Below are 22,175 nucleotides of genomic sequence, written 5' to 3' on the forward strand. Positions count from 1 at the left end.
CATTTTCTGTGTGACAGCTCAGGTGTGTTTGTAGTTTACCTGGTAGGCTCGTATGAGTGATTGCACAGCTAGATGATCCTCCACCAGCTTCTCCACATTGGGCTGAGCCCCCACCAGTGTCTGGACACTGGCCAGTCCCTGAGAAGTCCCACTGAGAGGTGGAGGGCTCTGATAGGCCGTACCAGGCGGCGCCCCGGCGTTAGCGTTGCGGAAAAATATATCCCAGGACTGCAGGGAGAGAATGACAGGAGACAAATTAATCAACCCGTTTAAACAAGTATTATAATTATTAATTTACTATATAGGGCTGGGCGATTTATTTTAGCTATATCACAATACAAGATATACAGTATCTCAGAGACAAAATAAAATATCACAGTATTTATGAAGAAATACCTCGATATCGATATTGTAGGGATGATTATTGGTACAGTACTTTGACAAAACAAGAAGTAAAACACGACACATGAGGATACATTTACCGAAATAAAACAGGAAACAACTAAACCAAAAACCCAAACCATGACACATTAGGACACACTGCCTGCAAATCATGCATGCGTGTAAGTAAAAACTTTGAGCAGCTGGTAGGGCTAAAGGAAAAGTCACAGGATCAGAAGTGTCACTAGGATGTCTCCTCTATGGGCCCTGAATGTGTGAACAGTTTTTGACCTTGGATCTAGGTTTCTAACCATAGGAGAGTTATTGGCTTACTGCTGTGAGAAGCTTTAAAGATGACTAGTGAAGGAAGCTCCTTCACATCCGCCTCTGCAGTGAGATATCAGCTTTCAGGATGAGTGTCACATAATGTTTTTACCACAACACCATTACACTTAAGGACAGTAACAATAACACACCACCGGATAACAACTGTAGGTTGTCTTCTGTCACATAAAGTCCATACACACTCGATCACACCAGTGGATTCAAATGTGTGTGTTCAGTCATTTATAAAACCATCCCAACGTTCCCTTTTTCACACACACTGCTTGTTTAAAAAAATTTTATGATCTACAATGTGAAAGTTTGTGTCCAAGGGTTCCAAGTTAATCCATTTAATGATGTTTATCAGCCTATTGATTGTAAATCTCAGGTTGTTCTACTTGGCCCGCCAAAAGGTGTAGTTAAAGTTTGAGATAATCTTGGCAGCCTGGCTTTTACGCAGCCTTTTTAGTAATTTGGAAGATTTGTTTGTAAATGCAGGTCTTAATTATGAGGCTGAAATCAAAAGAGCTATTCAGTGTTGTTTTGTCAGCTTAAAGGAATTGTAAGAATTAGGTCATGTCTGACTTGGGGAGAGTAATTGCTGGCATGGAGTCAGTAATTTCAGTCATCCTCTGGCTGTGTAGAAACCTTATTTGTACCTTTACAGTAGTGACTTTGACCCATGAAGTCTTGTTGTTAAAAGAGTTACGGTATCACTGGGTCAGAGTTATCACAAGCTGTGCAGTAACAGCAGAATAACTTTGGTAATACTGCTAATCCTAATAACCACAAAGCTCATTGCCACAAAGTCATGAGAGTTAAGAGGCATTTCCAGTATTTAGAAATAAAACAACGTGCTGGAAACCAACTACCGTTTGGACTTCACGTGCCACTCATCCTCACACTTCCAAAACTATGTGACCATACGCCAAACTTCAATAGACATCTGTTGGCCCTCGCTACCAATACACATGTAATTCCTAGGGATGCACGATAATATCGGCAAGCTATCGGTATCGGCAGATACTGACTTTAAAATTATATTATATATTCAGATATCGGATAACACGGCGATATAATAAGCCGATAAATAAATAGACTGCTGCTTCCTTGATTAAATCAGCTTAAATGCCCGACGGCGCGAGGATATGGCATGTTTTACATAACGTAAGTTTAAGTATTTTTCTTATTTTGAATATGGAATGAATATTTCATAATTTTAAGCTTTGTATTTTATGTCTGCATTTACCGGTGGGCCAACACGATAAGAGTATGCATAATAATATGTTAATTCCACTACAGATGAGACTTGATGATACCTGCAATCAGGTGCGGGGAAAAAAACAGTATATATTTATATATATCGGTATCGATATCGTTATCGTTATCAGCCAAATGAGTTGTAAAATATCGGCATATCGGCAAAAAATCCAATATCATGCATCCCTAGTAATTCCAGTGAGAAATGACAGCGCTAATGACCCGTGTGTGTCTCAAACTATCCCATCAAACTGGGACTTGTGGTGCAGATGAACGAGCTGAAGACATAAATATGATGCTACACACCATATAAGTATATGGGGCGATAGAGGCTTAGAAGACAGACTAGTCCTCCAACATTCAGACGGTTAGTGGTTCGATATCTAATCCCTTCATTTAAATGATGTTCAGACATTTTTATCCTTTGAAATGTGTAAATAATAGCCTATCATCGCCAAAACTTCTCAGCTGAAAGCCAGTATTGCAATTCTTGGTGATACATAGTCTAAATGTAAACATTTAATCAGCGTCTTCAAACAGTGTTTTTGACTTTTGAACCAGTTGTGAACGTTTTTTCACGGTTGACAGTCACCGTTTTTAAAACGTTGATTCAACAGAAAAATGCTCGCTGCACTCATATTATCAGTCAGCTGCAGGAGACCATGACAAGGGACTCTGCAAACATATTTGACCTTTTTTCCTGAAACATCATAATCATAACAATATAAAACATTTTCCGTCCCAGCCGTCTGTTTTTCACCTCCATCAGTTGTCACAAAGAACACGATGAAACACCACAGGATTATTCATTAGCCGCTTCTGTGGAAAAACTATCCACCGCCTTATCAAAATCCAGATCCTGACCAGGTCAATACATGCTTTCAGTTAATTAATTATTAATTCTGATCGCAAAGCAGCATAAAACACAAAACTCACTCACTCACTTATCGTGGTTTGTTTAGTAAACCCCACATGTACAAATCTCACAATGACACTTCTTGGAAACCTGACAACATTACAAATAGTACAAACAATAATTAAGGATAATCTGGCATTTGCTGTCTGGACCTCTGATCTGTTTATCTCATGGCTTACTCTAAAACTGACTGTAATGTTTTGTATTTGTTTTTGATTACCTCATTTTATCTGTTTATCTGTTAATGCTTTAACCTTGTTTTACTGTGACGCACCTTATAACACTTTCTGCGAAAACTGCAAGATAAACAGTTATTATCATTATTATTATAGTACAAGTAGCAGATGTAGAATAAGCGGTTCTAGCACAAGTAGCATTTCTAGTAACTATTATGGTTTCAGCAGCAGTTCTTGTTCCAAGTGATCCATTTCTAACTGGTTTCTAGTTGTAGAGATGTGTGATAAAAATCCATATTCCAAAGTTCAGCAAAAGCTAATATGAGACTTGAGCTGTCTGGGTTAGACTAATCGAGAGACTATCTTCAAAGCTACAGTCTTTTAAGTACAAAGTTCCCTCTTTATTTACATGCACATTGCGTCTTAAATGAGCCATTTTAGATGGATAGTCACACAAAGAGTTAATGTTGTACATGAAGGTGTGTGGATTATGCAGAGTAGCAGGAACACTGATTTCTGAAAGCGATGTTGGTATTGAATGTTTTCATTTTTGACTTCTATGAGCTCCACAAATGAACTTTCGACACTGTATTGTGGTGGTGACAGATCTCAAAAGCTGGACAAAGTAAACCAAAACTGTCTGCATAGTCAGATACCACTACAGATTAGTGAGGAAATAAGTATTAAGTTTAGTTTTTTTTGTCATTTTGTGTGAACTGACCCTTTTAACATTATGTTTGAATAAGATATTGTCTTGTTTAGTCAGATCGAGGAACTGTTTTCACTTTACATCTTCAACCTATTAATAGCCTAAAATGTGCTTGGCAGTTTGGCCACTTAGACGCTAATGAGGATGGCTGAGCATAAGAAAAATAATGGAAGTAAATTCATGTTTATTTTAATTATTCCAACTGCTTCAACACTTTTAAGTCGTTCACTTCTTCTTCTACTGCTTGCTGCCGTGGTGCTCTACTCTACACACAAGGTACTGCTATCGTCTTTTCGTACCTTTTACCTACTAAATTTTGGACGGATTTCTGTTTGAGTGTTGTGCACTCATTTTTATTTTTTCAGGCCCCTCAGGAAGAAGGTGAGGGGGCACTCGGAGTAAAGGGACAAACACATTCAGCGCAAAAGGTTTGGAAGTGGACATGACGTTAAATTTGAAATTTGAATAGAGAGGTAAAGTCACAGGTGGATCATCATGGGAGCTTATTTCAGAAAAAACATGGATGGCGGTGAATGGTGAATGGCTAGGGACGTTTGAATTGTGCCATGAATTACTCAACAATGTTTGTCAATTTAGAAGATTTTTCAACTTGAGAAAGTTGCAGTTTGTCATAAAACTATTTAAATATTAGTGAAAATAAGTTTTTATAAAGACTACACATTCAACAGTCGTGTAAGTGAATTTGTGCTCACCAAAACCCACAACTGAAACACTGACGAGCCGGTCTCTCTGCTCACATAACTACAGCTGTCAATACGTCCAGACTTGTTGTCATTTTCACTTTTTTTAAATATTTTTCTGTGCCCAAGTGATGGCCATGTTGTAGTGGTTTTACACTAAACTAAATGTTATTTATTTTAACTTTACAACAAACTGTGACTTCCTAATTGACACACATCACATGAGTGATTCATGGCACAATTCAAACAGGATCAAAAAGGTATCTGTCTCTCCCCATTGACTACGGTACAATTTTCTAAAGAGAACGGGCCTCGTGAAGGACACCAGAAGGAGCCGGACCTCACCTCGCAGCACCGGACCTGTTTTGCATGTGTGTATGAGCATACCCCTGAAGGACAATTCAAGTTGAGGTGACAAACACATAGAGTACCTTGTGCACATTCCTGGGATTTTCCAGCCATGCATAGTACATCTCCTCCACATAGTTAGAGCTGGTGCCATTAAGAAAGGGTTCGGCAGCCACAGATGTGTTCTGGCGCCTCACAGGCTGAAACGTCCTTAAGCCCCCTTCGATCGCCAACAGTCTGGGCTGTGATAGGCTCTGGGCCTTCTGTGCAGCCGTTAAAGGCCGAAGCCTCGCAACTGTAGTCCTTAAGCGGTGCATGGCTGCAAATAAGCCACAGCTCCTCTCCCACCTTCCCTTCCTGGAAGAAGAAGAATGCAGTAACACGGTCCTGGACAAAAACCCTCCAGGCTTCTCAGCAGCTGCCCTTCTCGCTCCTCCTGTCTGGTTGAACTGGTGAGGCTGGCTTCCTCTCGACAGTTCCTGCTCCTCTGCTGACTGTACACTGAATCCTGTTGAGTGAAAAGGCAAATGTTGTTCATCAGAAACAATCTACTTCATCAGTGTTATAAATGTTAATGTGTTGCTTTCAATATATTGGTTCCTATGAGTTCCTAAGATGTAAATATTTAAAAACAGGTCATGAATATTTACTTTCATTTTTACAGCAACAACAAAAAAAAGGCTCAGTAATTCCCTGAAACAGCTGGGCATTTATGGGCCTATTTTTAGCTAACATTAAAAAATAGTGCTTTTGTTTTTGGTCATTTTCAGCAGTGCTTTAATACACATTTGTTACTCGAGTACTTCTAGCAGCAGGACGATGTATGTGGAAATAACCAGTGTGGTAAAAAGCACCCAAAGGTCAGACTTAAGTAAAAATAAAGTACTTGAGTACAAGTCTTAAGTATCTGATATGACATCTATTCAAGTATTAAAAGTAATTTTCAGGCAATACATGTACTTAAGTATCAAAAGTAAAAGTAAAAGTAAATTATAACCCATGTAACCCATGTCACAATACTTTGGGGCTGCAGCGACACACTGTTTATACCGTTTGACTGTATTATTAGTGTTATTAAATTATTTTTCCAAGTTTATATCAAGTTTCATAGGTCATACTTGAGTAAAAGTTAAGATATCATGTTAAAATATTACTTTGGTAAAAGTGAAAGTCACCCATAGAAATAGTACTTGAGTACAAGTCTGAAGTATCTGATATGAAATGTACTCAAGTAACAAAAGTACAAGTAAAAGTAAATCAAACATATATGAACATGTATGTATAAACCGTATATTTAATGGTGACTTGTCGAACTTGCCTGTTATCTGCAAAGTAACTAAAGTTATCAAGTAAAAAAGTACTTCCAAAATGTAGAGTGGAAGCAAATGGACATACTCAGGTAAAGTACAAGTACCTCGAAATTGTACTGAAGTGCAGTACCATCGCCCAGAACAAACTATAAACTCAGTACTGTACATCCTAAATATAACCAGCCCACCATTAGAGAGCTCATAAACACACAGTGTGGGTAAACATACCTATACACACAGCTCCACGTGCTTTCTGTTGACTTTAAATCATTTTAAATAAAGTAAAACAACAACAAACACAACAACAAACACTCCGCGTCCATCTCAGCCTCAACGTCACCGCTACCTGCACTTTACACCGAGTATTAACCGATAAAATACGATGTTTTACGTACGTGACGCTTCTGACGTCTGAACGTCCCGACAACGTTGACACAACGTCAAACAAACGTCAACCGTCCGCGCTCGAGCGCACACAAAACCGCTTTTTAAAAACCGCAGCGTCGCGCGCAGAAACGTTCGACCACTCTACGTCAGACGTCAGTTAGCTTAAACTTCAGGTAAACTTTAGCTCACGTCTCGTGTTCTTCCCGCTTCGTTACCTGTTTTTTTTCTCCCCTCCCGCAGTCTTCTCGTCACGCTCCGCTCCGCGCTGCTCTCTCCTCTCCCGTGCGGTAATGTGCGGTGAAACGACGGACGGACGAGCAGCAGACTCAGCAGCACCCGTCCCGAGCTTGAGCGCGAGCTGGATGCGGTGTCGCGCGCTCGGGTACTGTCTAATCGCTCCGGTGCTGATCTGCGTGACGCCGGGTGGTGACGTCAGCGCGAATGCAGTCAGTGCGGGGTTGCATCAGAAAAAAACCCCAAATGAAAGTAAGTAAGAAGTGAAAGTGTGCGTTTAATTACATTTAACTCTAAATTAATAAGCAGTTAATTATCTGTTTATGACGCATTGAGGTGGTTTTAACAGATACAAGGTCACTTTTATGCGTTTGTCAAAGTTTGTGTCAACAACAGTGTTGAATAAAAAGTCCCTAAAAGTCATAAACATGAGTTAAAGTAAAGGTATTGTGTTAAAATATTACTTATTGGTACTCAATACTTGGGTAAAAGTCTTAAAAGTATCAGATTTTTTAATTTTTTTTAAAATTTTGCATCAATCACATACAAACATGCTATAAAAAAGATATATAAAAAACAAACAAACAAACAAGACAACACTGTGGTGAGGGGGTTTGGGTTAGGCATCAATAAAAGCTGTTTCTTTATCTTATTTTTCCTTCTTTAAATCAAAAAGTACTTGAAACGTATCTTGGAGACACAGTGTATCTCATGAATTTGCTCCAAAGTACGTTACCGGATTAAATGTAACAACACTGTTATATTTAATCCGGTGTAGAGTTCAAACGTGACCTTATTGTGTCCCATAATCCCTCTAATCCTGGATCAAGGTGGGGACAGTATCTGATATTAAATGTGCTTTAAAGGGGGAACTCTGTAGTTTTGGGTCAGAAATGTTAATCAGAAGAGAAAGATCCTCATTGGCTGATTTTTTTTTCTGCCTAAACAAACTAAATAATCAAACTCTTTTTGTTTTGTTTTACTTTGTTTATATGTGGCGGACCCTGCCACCTTTCCAGCTTCAAACAGTGTTCTGGGACCTTATTTTCCTCTGAGAACAGCTTGTTTATTCACTTATGGAAAAATAAATATATCTGAGTTTGTATTATTACCTCATTAATATTGTAAATATTTCAATTCTGAGTTGGAACTCATCCAAAACTACAAAGTGCTCCTTAAGTAAAAGTAATATATTTATACGTTTATACTAAATACTGTTTATTTATGACTCAAGTGATAATTGAGTCTGATATTAATCATTTTCTGTTTGCTAATGAAATAAATTAATTTAAAAATCCACTACTTTGGCTCCGATGCAGCCTGTCATCTACAAAGTAACTTGTAACTAAAGATATTAAATAAATGTAGTGAGTAAAAAGTACAATATTCGCCTCAAAAATGAAGTGGAGTGGAAGCAGTTATTCTAGTAGTTAGTTGGTGTTATTCTTTATATCACCGTTGGGTTATTGGCTCAAAACAACCTTTCTTTTGTGTCATTTTCTGCCCATTAATACTGCGTAAACTTAACCCACATATTGAAGCCACGCTGGGACGACTTGTACTGGGTGTTTTTTATTGTGCACCACTTCATTTTTTATTGTTTCCACAGCTCAGAGGTAAATAATATTTTACGACGGTGTTAAGCTAACAGAAATGTTGCCATCCGGCTCAAACTCAAATACCTTTGTACTGTAAACGTACAAATGATTCACTGCGTCTGATCTCCTGGACTTGATGGTTTGTTGCCTGTGTACTTTTATAGCTGGCACATTTCTATTCTTCTGGTTCAGAGCCAGATGTACTTCACTAGTGGTGCTATAGAAGAGAGCCATAAACGTCAACCTTTGTCCCGACGCTGGTTACGTAAAGTAAAGTTAATGAACTTCCCGCCCTCACAATGTTCACATCAGAACTTCTTTAGGCGATTCGTACGAGTCAGAAAAAGTCAAATGTACTCAAAGTATGAGCGGTAAAAGTACTCACTCTGCAGTAAAACGTCTCTGTGTCTGATATCTGACTCTGTGTGACATTATCAGATAAATACTGATGCATCAGTGTTACAGCAGCGTGGAGACAATTCAGCTACTTTACATACAGTCAGTCTGGTCCAGTGGCCCCTCCGAAGGGTCACCAGATAAATGTGAGTGGTCGACAGATGATTACTGAGAGAGGAAAGAAGACAAAACAGTGTTCTGATATAAACATTGTCACATAATGGATCATTTGACCTTTTCAGGCTTTTAACAGTGTGAAGCCAGGTTGTTGTTTTTTTCAAGCCGAAAAAGGTTTCAAGTTTTTTTTAAAGGCCCAGTGTGTGGGATTTAATGGCTTCTAGCCTCTCCTCACCCTCCCCCACAGTGGCCACTAAAGATTTAGAGCCAGCGTTTGGTTTGTCCGTTCTGGGCTCCTGTAGAAACATGGCCGACCCACTGGAAGAGGACCTGCTCCCTCTGCAGATATAAACGTCTCAATCTAAGGTAACAAACACACAAATATACTTAGTTTCAGGTGATTATACACTAATGAAAACATAGCTATGAATATTATGTTCAATAACTCTTTGATCCCTGTTAATCCTTCACAGTGGTCCAAGTAAAATCTTATAAAATCATTATCTAACTGTCTATAAATGTCACGTATAAGTAAAATATTACCCTCTAAAATGCAGCAGTGGAAAGTAGGTACTTTTATTAATTTAATTACTTTTACTTTATTAACTTTACTAATGTACGTGTTTTCAGTACTTAAATGTAAGTATTTCCATATTTTTGCCATAATTGCCATAATTATTATTGATTATGTAAATGTGTATTATTGCCTCTGCTGGTTGTCTTCACATGCTGGATACCGTGTGTCACCGGGCCCTGGGATTAATTACAGACTGTGGCTCTCTTACTCAGCATCATTGTGTGTTACACAAAGCCGTTCTTGGCAAACTTCCTATTTACTTCTCTTCTCTTTTAAACTTGAAATATGGAAATCAGCATCTTTGTTCTCCTGGCATTCTGCCTTCTTCTTTTTTTTTCTTAAAGTCCAAAAGGAATTAGGAAAGAAAGCTTTTTCGTGTTGTTGGCACCCACAACATGGAACAATACACAAATACAATACACCACTGAATAATTTTAAAGCTATGGGGAAGTCCACTGAGTGATTATTTGATTTTCTAAACAACAGTTTCTCTGTAATTTACAGTTTTGCTGCAGCTCTTGACCAAAACATTTCTGGAGCTTCACAGCAAAATAGCGTCGCAGCGTTCTCCCTAAACAACTGAAGTAGGTGGAAATCTGTTTTAAAATGTAAATAAAACAACCAAAAACACATAAATGGCTCCGTGCAGCTCATCCGGTGTAATAATCCAAGTCTCTGGAGGCCCCGAGATCCCAAACTGATTTGAAAAGACGTTATTTACACCCTTTTTAAACTTAAATCTTCACTGTAGCTGCGATGTTAAAAGCGATAGCGGGTGCACAAGCTCGATCATCCATCGAAGCTGTGAATAATGGATCAAAGTCCACAGCGTTTTCATTAATGGGTGAACTTTTCCTTTGAGTGGAAATACCCAACGTAGTTAAGTACAAGCACCTAAAATTTGACTTTTGTAAATCTATATCACTTTCCATCATGTCTTTTTTTTATGAATCAATGTCTTTTGCAGCTCTCTGACCAACACCCACTGATTTTACTGTATCGATCCCTGAGCTGTTTGGACTGTTTCTACTCTCTCGGGTTGAACTCTGATCTCTGGGTTAATAAGTAATAACTGACCGGATTACGGTAAATAACCAATGAAATCACTGCACAGGTGGAGGCACACGCAACACAAACAAACCGCACTCGCTCGTTCTGTTCTGAGGCCGCGAGTGGAGATAAGAGAGGGGCGGCGAGCTGCTCTCTGCAATGTCATTTTATTGGTTCACACACTGATTACATCTGATCACATTTTAATATTGATAAGACTTGGATTGCACACCAGAGGAATCATCATCATCGTCATCATCATCATCATCATCATCATCATCATCATCAGTATAATAAATTTAAAAAAGAAATGATAAAAGCTTTGTTTCACATACATCAGCCTTCTGTTTCTGATCGTGAGGCTCGTCTGAAGAAATCCAAACACTTTGAGTTGTGGCCTTAACGTAAAACTCCCGGATTAATACTAAGTAAATGGAATAAGGGTTGTTTGCCGAACAGGACAATTACTCTAAGTGACCAGTAAATCTATTAAAGCGCTGATAGTATTAGTGTTAGCACTGGACGGGAGGCAGGACTGCTGGCTTCACACCACGCACAGGTTCAGTGATATGATTGGATCAGTGAATACGGAGGACAGAAACTGCCAAAGTCAAAAACAAATTTAAAAAATCGATCAATAAATAAATAAATTTACCATTTAATTCTCCAGAAATAACCTTAAAAATATAATGTAGGGATTAATTAATTTACAAAAATTAAACATAAATGTATTTTAATTGCTTCTGGGTCGGTTTACCTTTGTTAATTATTAATACACTTAATTTCCCATTTATTTTTGAATTTTTTGTGTGAATGTTTTCATTTTTATATTTATTTATTTACATATTTATATCTTGTATTATTTTCCCATCACATTTCCCCCCATTTATTTCGCAGAATTTAATGACTTTTTGTGCATTTATGGATTATTGATTTGCTGTTTCATGTTTGTCAGTGTGACTCTAACACAGTCAGTTAAATCCAGTATTTTACAATTGCTTTGGGTCAGTTTTCAATGTGTAAAACAGCCGAACTGACTCGTTAACTTCTTACCTTTAAACATAAAAATGCTGTTCGTACTTAAAAAGACACTAACTCATGTTCAGCCCTTAGAATAAAGTACACGTTTCAATGATTATAACATTTTTTTAAACAAGCCTTTCATTCATGTTAACCCTAATACCTTGGAATATGTTTAATTATGATTATTTTATCACTAACGGGTGATGTGAATAAAAACACACTTTGAGATCGATGCAGAACAGAAACAAACGCAGCGAAGTGAAGTCCCAATCACCATTTCATCTTGTATAAATGTGTAGAGTTGGACTCCAGACTATATTATCTATATTTACAGTAAAACAGCATGTTTGATTGAGTAGAGTAAGTTGCATATTATGTGTAAAATCCTGCTGCTGTCATAACACTCTCTGATAAACTTGATTTTTATGTTCATTATCAATCTTCTGATTGATTAATCGATTAATTCTTTATAGAAAATAGAAAAAGATAAACATTAGAAGTTCCCAGAGCCTGAGGTGACTTTTTAAAATTGCTTGTGTTGTCTGAGCAACAATGAAAAACCCAGAGATATTAAGTTTACATCGACGGGAAATAGATAAACATGTCTAATCCTCACATTCGAGAAACTGGAACCTTTGTTTGAAAAGTGACTTAAATGATTTTTAAGGTTTATTTTCTGCCCATCCATTCAGGACCAATCAACTTATTAATTCAGTTTCAATTTTCAAACTTTGTGTGATTTTTTAGGACAAAATTAAAGTGTTTTTTCTGTATTTTTTTAAGTATCTTCTTCAGTCTGTGTTGTACAAATTGAACCAAAGCAATCGTAAAATACTGTAAATTCCTCTCTCTGTTCACACATTGGTCATCAGATTAAAGGGTCTCAGTTTCACCACTTTAATTCAGAAATAAATCTTGATAATATTTAGACTTTGGACCCTGTAGTTGACGTACAGTAATTCTCTGTTGTTGGATGTTGGCGCCCTCTTGAGGAGCGATCGGTGCACTATCACAAAGCTGAAAACAGTTCAGAGACCTCTGCGTGTTGGGGCATTAAAATTACAGACAATGTAACCGAACTATTAACTGAATAAAATCCAAACAGTCAAAAAATATTCTGAGACTTTGAATTTTTGATGTCGGGTCTAAAATCCCGCCTGTACGTCCTCGTTAGTTTTGTAAAATATCGCTATATTTGTTCATATTCTTGAGAGGTGTGAAGTAAAAAGCGAGAGAATAATCTCAATTCAGACCCTGATGTGAAATCTGAGTTGTGACCTTTTTTTTTCAGTCTGGTCCTCTTTATAAAAATAAAACATTAAATAGCTTTTTGGGTTTTTTGTCTTTGATACAATAAAGAGCCATTTTTTTTTAAAACTGATCTGGATCCCAGCAACTTCTTTAAAAAGGCATATTCTGTCATAATCCTCTTCAGTATCCTCTTATACTACACTATTATATTAACACAAAAATAGTTTATGCACTTACAAAGCCCAGAAAATAGAGGCAATAGATTATAGCTCACCAACAGTTCAGTCCAAAAAGAGAAAAAATCAACAAAATGCACGATAACACCCAACTTACCAATGTTATTAACTCGGAATATCATGCAATTAATAAATAACCATCTACAGCGTAATTGTAGTCAAGTCACCACGATGAAAACTGGAAATTTACATAAAGAGCGTGATACTATAATTTCGACCATCGTCATAATTTCAGTAGTTAACTTGCAAAGTTCAGTACATAGAGAATCAAGTAAGAACGACAGTAATATGTTAGCATGCTGCATGGTTTTCACTGCCTCACAGAGCGGCTCAGAGGGGTCCAGCGAACACACGGAGGCGTCGGTTCAGGGTCAAATACACTCCAGAGAAAGAGGGAGAAAAAACTGAAAAAAAAAAAAGCTCCACTGAATGACAAAACACAAAAAGGGATAATTAAATACGCCCACCGGCGTCTCTCAGCGCGAGACACGTGGCGGTACTTGTTCGTTTCACACAGGCAGCCTTTAAGTCGTGCAGAAAAACAGCCACTGGTAATAAGAAAACACAGGTAGGAGTCATGCTCGTCATAAAAAAAGAAGAAGGAAAGATTTGAAATGACTAAGAAATATACTGTACAGTCGAAAGAGCACAACAACAGACCGCAGCCATAATAACACGAGAAGTAAGTAACGATAATTTGACGTTTGAGGAGAAGTAAAAGGGTAAAATGTTCGACAGGAGAGCTGCAGCCACACACAGGCCGACTGAAGACGCAGGCGAAAGAGTTTCCTTTTTTTTTTTGGCTGATGTGCCCTCTGCTGTAGCGTAGGTTTTGGCGATGTCTGTGGTTTGAGGTTGTAGAGAGACAGAGAGAGAAGAGCGAGGTGGGTGTGCAGAGTGCAGGACGATCGTGATCCCAAAGACTCCTCAGACTCCTTTAAATCCACCCTCCATCCACCTCCACCTCTCTCTCAGGGCCGATACGCTCGCTTTGATTATCCACTTATTCCTTCTCCGCTCCTCCCTGACTCCTCATCAGTCTCATGCACCTGGAGAGAAAGGTGTAATATGTAAGAGCTGAGCACCGGTCAAATTCAACAAACAAACAGGGGCAGCATATCGCTAGAGTAACCGCTACATGTCCACAGATAGACGTTGGACAGCACTGTGGGTAGTGAGACACAAATAAGACAAAGTAAGCGCCAACAAAACTGTTTATTCTACGCCTGGAACACACCATACCATTACACATCCAGCAGCCTAACCACCGTCCCAGAATCGTGGAAGTAAACAGTCTCAAAACTGAAATTGCAGGTCTACTGTTTAACGCTTCACGTTCCTCAGACTAGAAACTCTCAGTCCTGCTGTGTGTTTAGCTCTGTTAGCTGTTAGCTCTGTTAGCCATCACACTGTGAGACACTAGCTCTCCTCTTTCTGTTTGCAACACAGGTTTGTTTTTGACAATGTAGCACTATCAAGGAAAAATACTTTCTGTTAGCTCTATTTTTGGTCTCCACCGACTCCTGAGAAAAATATCTGGCTCTTAAGCTGCTAAACGTCTGGAAAAATTATTTCATCTTATCTAATTTAATTAAATTATTATTGCTCTGCGTGTGGACGTTGTTTTCCGTACCTCATCACTGCAGCGGGGCAGCGGGAGCTCCTGAGCAGTGGAAGTGGACGTTTTGCCACCGGCTCTCCCTGCGGTGCCATACTCTGGTCTCTTCTGATTGGCTGGAGCGGGGGCGGCCCTGCCCGTCGACGAACTGCGTCAGGCGGATGTAGGCGATGCAGGCGGCGTCCTCTCCGATCATGTGCACGTGAGGGTTGAGGATGGTGGTGTGGATGGGTTTGCTGTTCTTGGAGAGGACTGATGGCAGAGAGGGATCTGAGTTTAGAACAAAGCAGCTACATTTACTCAGTCAGTTAACACAAATGGAAAATAATCACTTTAATTATAGTCTTACGATTGTCAAAGTAAAATCTATGGAAGTCCATTCCCTCCACCAGATTACCCAGCCCCTCCGGCTCGAACGAGGTCAGACCAGGGTCGCAGATCTTCCTGTGACGACATGCGGGAGAAGGTCAGAACACCACCACCCACTAAATATCATGTTTTAAACTCATAATCATGTTTTTGAAGCAGTAAATGGACTTAAATGAATGATAATTCAACTCTGTAACAATATCACACAGCTAAAATACAGAGCAGAAAATGTACTCTTCTGCCCACGCCTCCGGTTCGTCCTCTCTGTTAGTCATTGTTCAGAACATATAATGCTAATGCTTATAATCAGTTATTTCTTCTTGAGCTCTTTGTGCGACAAGTGAACATAAATATCCCCGTCAGAAGTGTTTAAAGTGCTGCATAAACGTCTGTCAGTCACCAGAAATTGATTTCGTGCAGGATGACAGCCCCCAAAAAGTCAGTTTACTTCTCTTGTTTCAAACTAACCGAACTACAGATGTGAAAACACCCTTAATATCTGATTATATTGACAAAGATCCTCAAAGTTTTGACTCAAAGTCTCACTTTGTGTCTTATAAATTTGATTTATTCACTCAAAAATGCAACTTTTTTCTTAAAAACCTCAAAACTTTTGACTATTTTGTTATATGTTTGAACATCGCGTCTCTAAAAACTCAACTTTTTCATGTGTTTTCTTTGTGACGATGAATTTTCCAGATAATTCAAGAGTGTTTATAAAGAATTTATTTAGCTTTAGACGGAGGAGAATTTTCTCTACACATAAAGAAACACGTCATCTGAAAAGTCACTAAAGCTGTCGGACAAATGTAATGGAGTAAAAAGTACAGTTTTGCCTCTGTGGTGAAGGGAAGTACAGAGGATCAAAACTGCCAAAATCAAGAATAAATAATTGACTTACCAAATACATTATATGCCATTAAATAAAACAAAAGTAATATTATAAATGACTGTGACATAATTTGAATGACTGAAGTTTCATTGCTTTTATTTTGTATTTGTTTATCTTTGTATTAATTCCATTTTTTATTGTATTTCACATTTATTTTTTCATTTTATTTATTAATTTATAATTTATTTACTTATGTAATTATGTATTTTCCCCTTTATTTATTTCCACAAACGTATTTATTTTTTAATTTCTACGAACATTTATTTCTCTTATTATTTATAGTGCATCCGCTGGCATATTAAAGGTTTATTATGTAAGAATTGGGCACCTGTTGAATTCATACTCAAAACAAATAGGGGGCAACATAACATTATAACCTGGGTGACCACTAACTGCTGCTGCTGTAGCCCCCCTCACTAGTTAGCTCAGTTAGCAGTGCAGCTAGTGGTTTGGACTGGGAACTTGGTGACCAGGGGAGTGTCAGTGTTAACACCGCTAGCGCAGGAGCTAGGACCGGGACGTGCTGGGGCTAACTTCAAAATTGTAATTTATTTATATTACAATGATGTTATTTTTGAATGTTTTCAACTAAAATCCCTACACACAGCCCCTTTAACAGATATATTGAGTCAATTATTCTTAATTTATTTAAAATTTTGGAAGTTCTGGTCGTCCGTGGGAAGGTAGAAGTATAAAGTTCAAGTACAGTACTTCAGATTTGTACTTAAAAGGTTCAATATGTAAGAATATTAGAAAAAAAATAACTAGAATTATCAACAGAAAGTGAAGAAATAACTGTGTTGATTTTGCGTCTTACATATTGCACCTTATAGTACATCACTTGATAAAGTGTAATTAGTTACGTCGCACCCTGATCGTCTCATCGTTTTGGCTCACTGTGAGGATTTTTCATCATATTTTCTCTTTCCAGGTGAAAACGTGCTTCGATCAGAGCGGACATATTTCAGCCTCCCCCTCCTCCCTCAGTCTGACAGGCATTATTCTTAATTGTACGGTACGTAACGATTGAACCAGAGGATAGAACAATGACTATAATTACTCTTTTAATCTTTTAATACAAACACGTTTCTATGTCAATCACATTAATGGTTGCCCTTTAGCTGATGGAGAGATGTAGTGTTGCATTCACAGGATAAAAATCACAATATTGCTCCATGTTTAGAGACTTTTATGGAACGAGAGAATATAAGAGGTGGACTCACGCGTAGGCCTCAAAGTCTCCATTGTTGACAGCTTCGATGAGCTGCTCTGTGATCTTTATGATCTCCTGTTTGCGAGCTGCAGACGAGAAAACAAACATGAGAACACTGTGATTGAATGAGCCTCATCACGAAGCCAACAAAACTCAGCAACTACAGTCTCAAACAGTCCCGGTTCAGACTCACCTGAGAGCTTGTTACTCATTGTAAATCTCATCAGTCTTCTCGAGTGAAATCTCCTCCATGCTACTTACTGCACACGCTCAAACTACTGCCATTCAAAAAGTTGTGCGGTTTCCCCTCAATGAATCCTCACGTAGACATCCACCTTTGCTCAAAACTAAAAAAAAAACATCCCTTCCTGCCGTGTTCACCAGCTGTATCTCCCTCTACGTCCATCCATCATCCATCATATCTCTTGTTTGCATGTGAGGCAGCTCCGGCTCATCACGCTATTCTTGTCCCAGCCCTTTAGATGAGATTTACTGTGTCCTTCTACCCTCACTTCCTCCCGACACCGAGAGGAAGGCTTAGCTCGCTCTGATTCTCTCTCTCTCTCTCCCCCTCTGTTACAACACAGTGCTGGAGGAAGTAATCAGATCCTTTACTTACTGTACTGCGTTAACACTCTGCTACAAGGAAAAGTATGTAAGTATAATGAGGAAAATATCCTTTAAGTATTTAAGTAAAAGTAAAATGTGTCCTGTGGCCTCGTTAGATCATTATGACTGGATTTTACTGTCGTAGTCGGTCGATTCGGAGCTCATTTCGGACTTATGCATCTAATTTTAAATCTAATTTTCATTATGGATCAATCTGCTGATTATTTTCTCCATTAATCAATTGATTGGTTTGTAAAAAAAGTCTAAAAATAGCGAGAAGTGTCGTCACAATGAGCCCAAAGCGACACCTTCACACAAATGTTCACTTTTTTCCATTAAAAACAGTGAAGAAAAACAGTTTCCGATTAATTTTCTGTTAATCAGCTAGTCGTTTCAGTTGGAAATCATAATTTAAAAACCCTTCATGTGTCTTAAAAGTAAAAATATTAATTTGTAAATTAACTATTAACTACGTCTATTCTCCTGAGTGTTAACCGGTACAGAGTAAACCACAGCAGACTAAAACAATCAATATTCCAGCGCACACCAGGACACAACTGACAATATTTTATTAACAATTTACCGTATTTGTCATAAATTGTTAATAAAATAGTGTTAATTGTGTCCTGATGTGCGCTGGAATATTTATTTTAAAGTAAAGTAAAGAGTAAAGTTAGATGAGAAGGTCGACACCACTCTCATGTTTATATATTGAAACAAAGCTAAAGTCAGGGGCTGATTAGCCTAGCTTAGCATAAAGCTTGGAGAGAGGGGGACACAGATGGCCTGGCTCTGTAGAAAGGTAACAAAATCCACCTTCCTACACCTGCAATGCTCTGAAATCAGCATGTTAAATCTTCTTTGTTTTGTCTGAACAAAAACTGCTACATGACATCATTCCTTTCAAGTAAAAGTTACTCTGAGTAAATCTTCGCTGTTGTTGTTTATCAATTTTTCCTCATTTTATTAATCGATTATGATGTTGTTTTTCCAGGTGAACCTAAATTCATTGTTCACTTATTCATTTCAACGAACAACCCAGTCTTCAGAGATGTTGTCAATGTTTCTGCAAACCAAGGATGTGTTGATACTTTAACTCTCTTTATGTTGCAACTTTACATTTCTATTTGAGATAAGATGTAACTTTATTGATCTCCAGGAGAGGAAATACAATTTGACACAGGGGCACAAGGGAAAAAAGTAGCAGTGCAAGGGCAGAAATGTATTAAAATAAAAGTAGATAAAAAATAAATAAGACAAAATAGAAATACTATAGATACAATATCTGATTTGATTTGAGTCATGTCGTTTTTCCATCACATCTGCCGGCCTAGGTTTGATTCGCGGCAGGGATTTGAATTTCCACCACAGATGGGCTTCCTGCTTGACGGTGTGTCTTAAACCAATGGCGCACTTGTCGCGATCACCGCGAAAAAAGTGGCTCCGCTAATTCAGTTACAAACACGTTTCATATCTTATAACTTCTTCATAATAAAAGCCCCCATTATTTTGTAATTTAAAAGCTTTTATTATGAAGCAGCATTACAGGAAATGTTGCGTTTTCACCGGCAGTAGCTAAACATGTTTGAAAGTACAAACATCTGCTGCAGTAGCAAGACGAGGTGAGGTTTAGGCACAACAAACACTTGGTTAGGTTTAGGAAAAGATCATGATTTGGCTTAAACCCCCTGGTTTTGTCGGCACAAACGCGGCTGTAAAATGTTTTTTTTCCTGGCGACTGGAAGAGAAGCTAGAAAAGGACTTTGAGAGGCACGAAACGTGTGTAACTTACCTTTAACATCTTCATCCTCAATAGTGGTGTTGCTGCTGTCAGATGATTCCTGCAAAGTGCACAAACAAGAACGGTGATTACTATTAAAAAACAGAAATTGAGACACCCATACACCCACAAGCGCTGTTAAAACACACGCACAAATGCATGCACACGCACACACACTTCACACTGAAGTTTCTGCCATCGAATCTACAACACGGCTCTGTCTTAACGCCACGACTTTGCCAAAAATAAAGAGCAGACACAGCTGTAACGTGTGACTCAGCGACACACTGGCACAATCCCAGCTACAGATTGATTCGCCTGCTGTGTCGGCGGACACACACGACTGTACAGCACACGACAGTTGAGCCACTGCTACACAACAGTAGGGTGAGGGTTAATCTGGTAGGCATGGATCGCTCGGTGAGCTCCATGAGTCTGAACACAGAGGGGCAGTGTAAGACAACGAAAAAAAACACCTCCATCACAGCTCCAGCAGCTCACACTCGCTCCATCGCTACCATGCATAAATATACAAATAGATGCACACAGAGAAAGAAACTCAAAACACAAATCCTGCAAGAGACAGGTTTTTTTTTACCAACTACCCACACAGATAGAGAGTGAAGACGAGGATGAGAAATGAAGGAATAAAGACATGGAGGAAGAGGAAGAGGAGGAGGAGGAGGATGTACCTTGGTCCCATCTATTGGATTATGGATGACAGTAGTCTGAGGCTCCTGGAGGAAGAATGGAGAGAAAGGATGAAAGAAAGGGAGGAAGTGTTTCATGATGACAACATGAGAGTTTGAGAGACATGAAGTTCTAAATGGCAGGATAAAGTTTAGAGTTAATGATGGAGGATGTTTGTAAGAATGACATCATCAATGCTCATGATCGATCTCAAACTCAACCCTCTCTTTCTCTCCCAAATCAATGCAGTTTCTCCCATTTCATAAAAAAAATAAATCGCATATATAACAACACATGTAATATGACTTTTACAGATAGAATAAGTACTGTAAATAGTTTTTAAAAGACAAGTCTGGTGTTTTCTTGTAAACAAATATCATGAAAAGACCAAAACCAACAGTGAATGTATCGAACTATTGTGCGTGTAAGGTAAGAAACATTTTTATTTCGGGACTGTTTAAGGTTGGGAAGGTTTAAATACATTTTCGGGACGGCTGTGAAAAAAAAAGTTAGTCTGGAGTCCCGTTAGCTGGTTAGCATGCTAACTTCAGGAGACATCTCTGCTACATGGACGACAACAATGTTGTTTCTTAACAGTCTTTTGGAAATACTCGTCATTTTTTAAAGTTTTAACCTACAATTTTGGCCATATCTTGCATATTTTCCCCTTTATTGTCAAAGTATTATACATCCTCAATGCACAAAATCATAGCAACAACAGCCCCATTGTCCAGATCTACACACACCATTCCCCGCCTGTCTTTCACACACACACACCTACACACTCTGAATTTTTTTTTCTGAAGTGTAACGGACAGACACATGGACGGACGGACACAGAGCTGTATACCAGTGCAGCAGAGGAGACGTTGCCTTTGGGACTGGTGACTATGCTGTTTCTCGTGCTGTTTGTCTGGGGCTGTGCGGGAAAACACAAAGCGTTACATTAGTGCTCAGAAACGACGGTGAGAGGTGCCATCTGCTGGTTGTAAAGTGGGTGGTTACTGTGTGAGAGGAAAAAAAAACAGTGTAATACAGGTAAAAATAGCAAATAGACGCAGAGGGCTCCAGAGACTATAATAGTGCAGTCGTCCAACTTTCAGAGCAAGCAGTCAAACAGCAGACAGGATATGGATCCAGAGAGGTCTCCCCACATTTACGACTACAGAATTAATTAGATAGAAAGGTTTTACGCAATTCATCATGTCGGTTCATTTCTATCTGCGGTAAAAAAAAAAAATGCAGTCCCAGTCAGAGCTCGGGTATTCCAGTCTGGGCCTTTTCTCATTTTCATCGCCGTTCACCGGACGCTATTTGGCAGATGGCAAATTAAACCAATGACAGCTGTGCACCTCTGCAACATCTGTCGGATATAAAGAAACAAGCATCACATCCATTTCGCCAAACTACATGTGCTCAGACATTAGCGTCTCTTAATGTACCCCCTCCCGAGTAAACAACACTCAACTGCCGAGGTCAGAAAGAGCTTATGAAAAGGACCATTCATACAACCACACGCACGCAGAGCAACAGCCAAGGACATGCTAAATATACAAACATCATGTTTTATAACGACTCACAGAAACACAGACGCATAAATGCAGACACGACGCAGCAGCTTCATGCTTGAAACCAGTTAACTGTATTTTCTGCTCGTGATTTTCCTCTTTTGTGACTGTTACAGGGTGAAGATGAAAGAGAATAGGAGAGAAATTGCTTTAGAGATTATGTAAACTAGCTTGCAACTATGTAAATTCTAATTTAAGCACTTATTTATACTGTATTTAGTATTTAGTACATTGTAATTGAATATTAGAGAGACAGAGGGTTAGGAGGGTAAGGAACAAAAAGCGAGCTTTAATGAAATAAAGCTAAAGTCCAGATAAAAAAAAATAAAAAAGAAGACGAAACAAAAGTCAACTATACAATCCAGAAATGACGGCGGGAATAAAAGCCAGAGAGACACGACGGGGAGATGAAACGGAGAAACGCAGGAACAGAACAGGAAGG

General features: G+C 38.6%; 2 protein-coding genes across 26 annotated transcripts in view; both read right to left on the bottom strand.

The window, feature by feature from the left end:
* ogdhb (oxoglutarate dehydrogenase b) overlaps positions 1-10,910 on the bottom strand; it is a 26,343-nt gene extending 15,433 nt beyond the window's left edge. Inside the window, exons 1-3 of one of the 3 annotated variants that reach the window (XM_073477476.1) lie at positions 10,820-10,910; positions 4,899-5,323; positions 40-228 (exon numbers count right to left, since the gene is read on the bottom strand). In XM_073477476.1, the coding sequence (XP_073333577.1) occupies positions 40-228; positions 4,899-5,132 (423 nt within the window). In that variant the 5' untranslated portion in view covers positions 5,133-5,323; positions 10,820-10,910. Of the gene's footprint in view, positions 1-39; positions 229-4,898; positions 5,324-6,353; positions 6,458-6,727; positions 6,899-10,819 lie in introns of those variants that run through there. The other 2 variants (XM_073477473.1, XM_073477474.1) reach the window with 2 other exon arrangements.
* A 3,600-nt stretch (positions 10,911-14,510) lies between these two features.
* Positions 14,511-22,175, bottom strand: part of camk2b2 (calcium/calmodulin-dependent protein kinase (CaM kinase) II beta 2) — a 42,691-nt gene continuing 35,026 nt past the window's right edge. For 5 of the 23 annotated variants that reach the window (XM_073477483.1, XM_073477482.1, XM_073477479.1 and 2 more), the window contains 6 exons: positions 21,016-21,084; positions 20,168-20,212; positions 19,488-19,536; positions 17,097-17,172; positions 14,962-15,056; positions 14,511-14,864 (listed from right to left, as the gene is read on the bottom strand). In XM_073477483.1, coding sequence (XP_073333584.1) covers positions 14,632-14,864; positions 14,962-15,056; positions 17,097-17,172; positions 19,488-19,536; positions 20,168-20,212; positions 21,016-21,084 — 567 coding nt within the window. In that variant the 3' untranslated portion in view covers positions 14,511-14,631. The remainder of the gene's footprint in view (positions 14,865-14,961; positions 15,057-17,096; positions 17,173-19,487; positions 19,537-20,167; positions 20,213-21,015; positions 21,085-22,175) is intronic. The other 18 variants (XM_073477493.1, XM_073477492.1, XM_073477491.1 and 15 more) reach the window with 8 other exon arrangements.

Source organism: Pagrus major, chromosome 12 (genome assembly GCF_040436345.1).
Source record: "Pagrus major chromosome 12, Pma_NU_1.0".
Classification (NCBI taxonomy): Eukaryota; Metazoa; Chordata; class Actinopteri; order Spariformes; family Sparidae; genus Pagrus; species Pagrus major.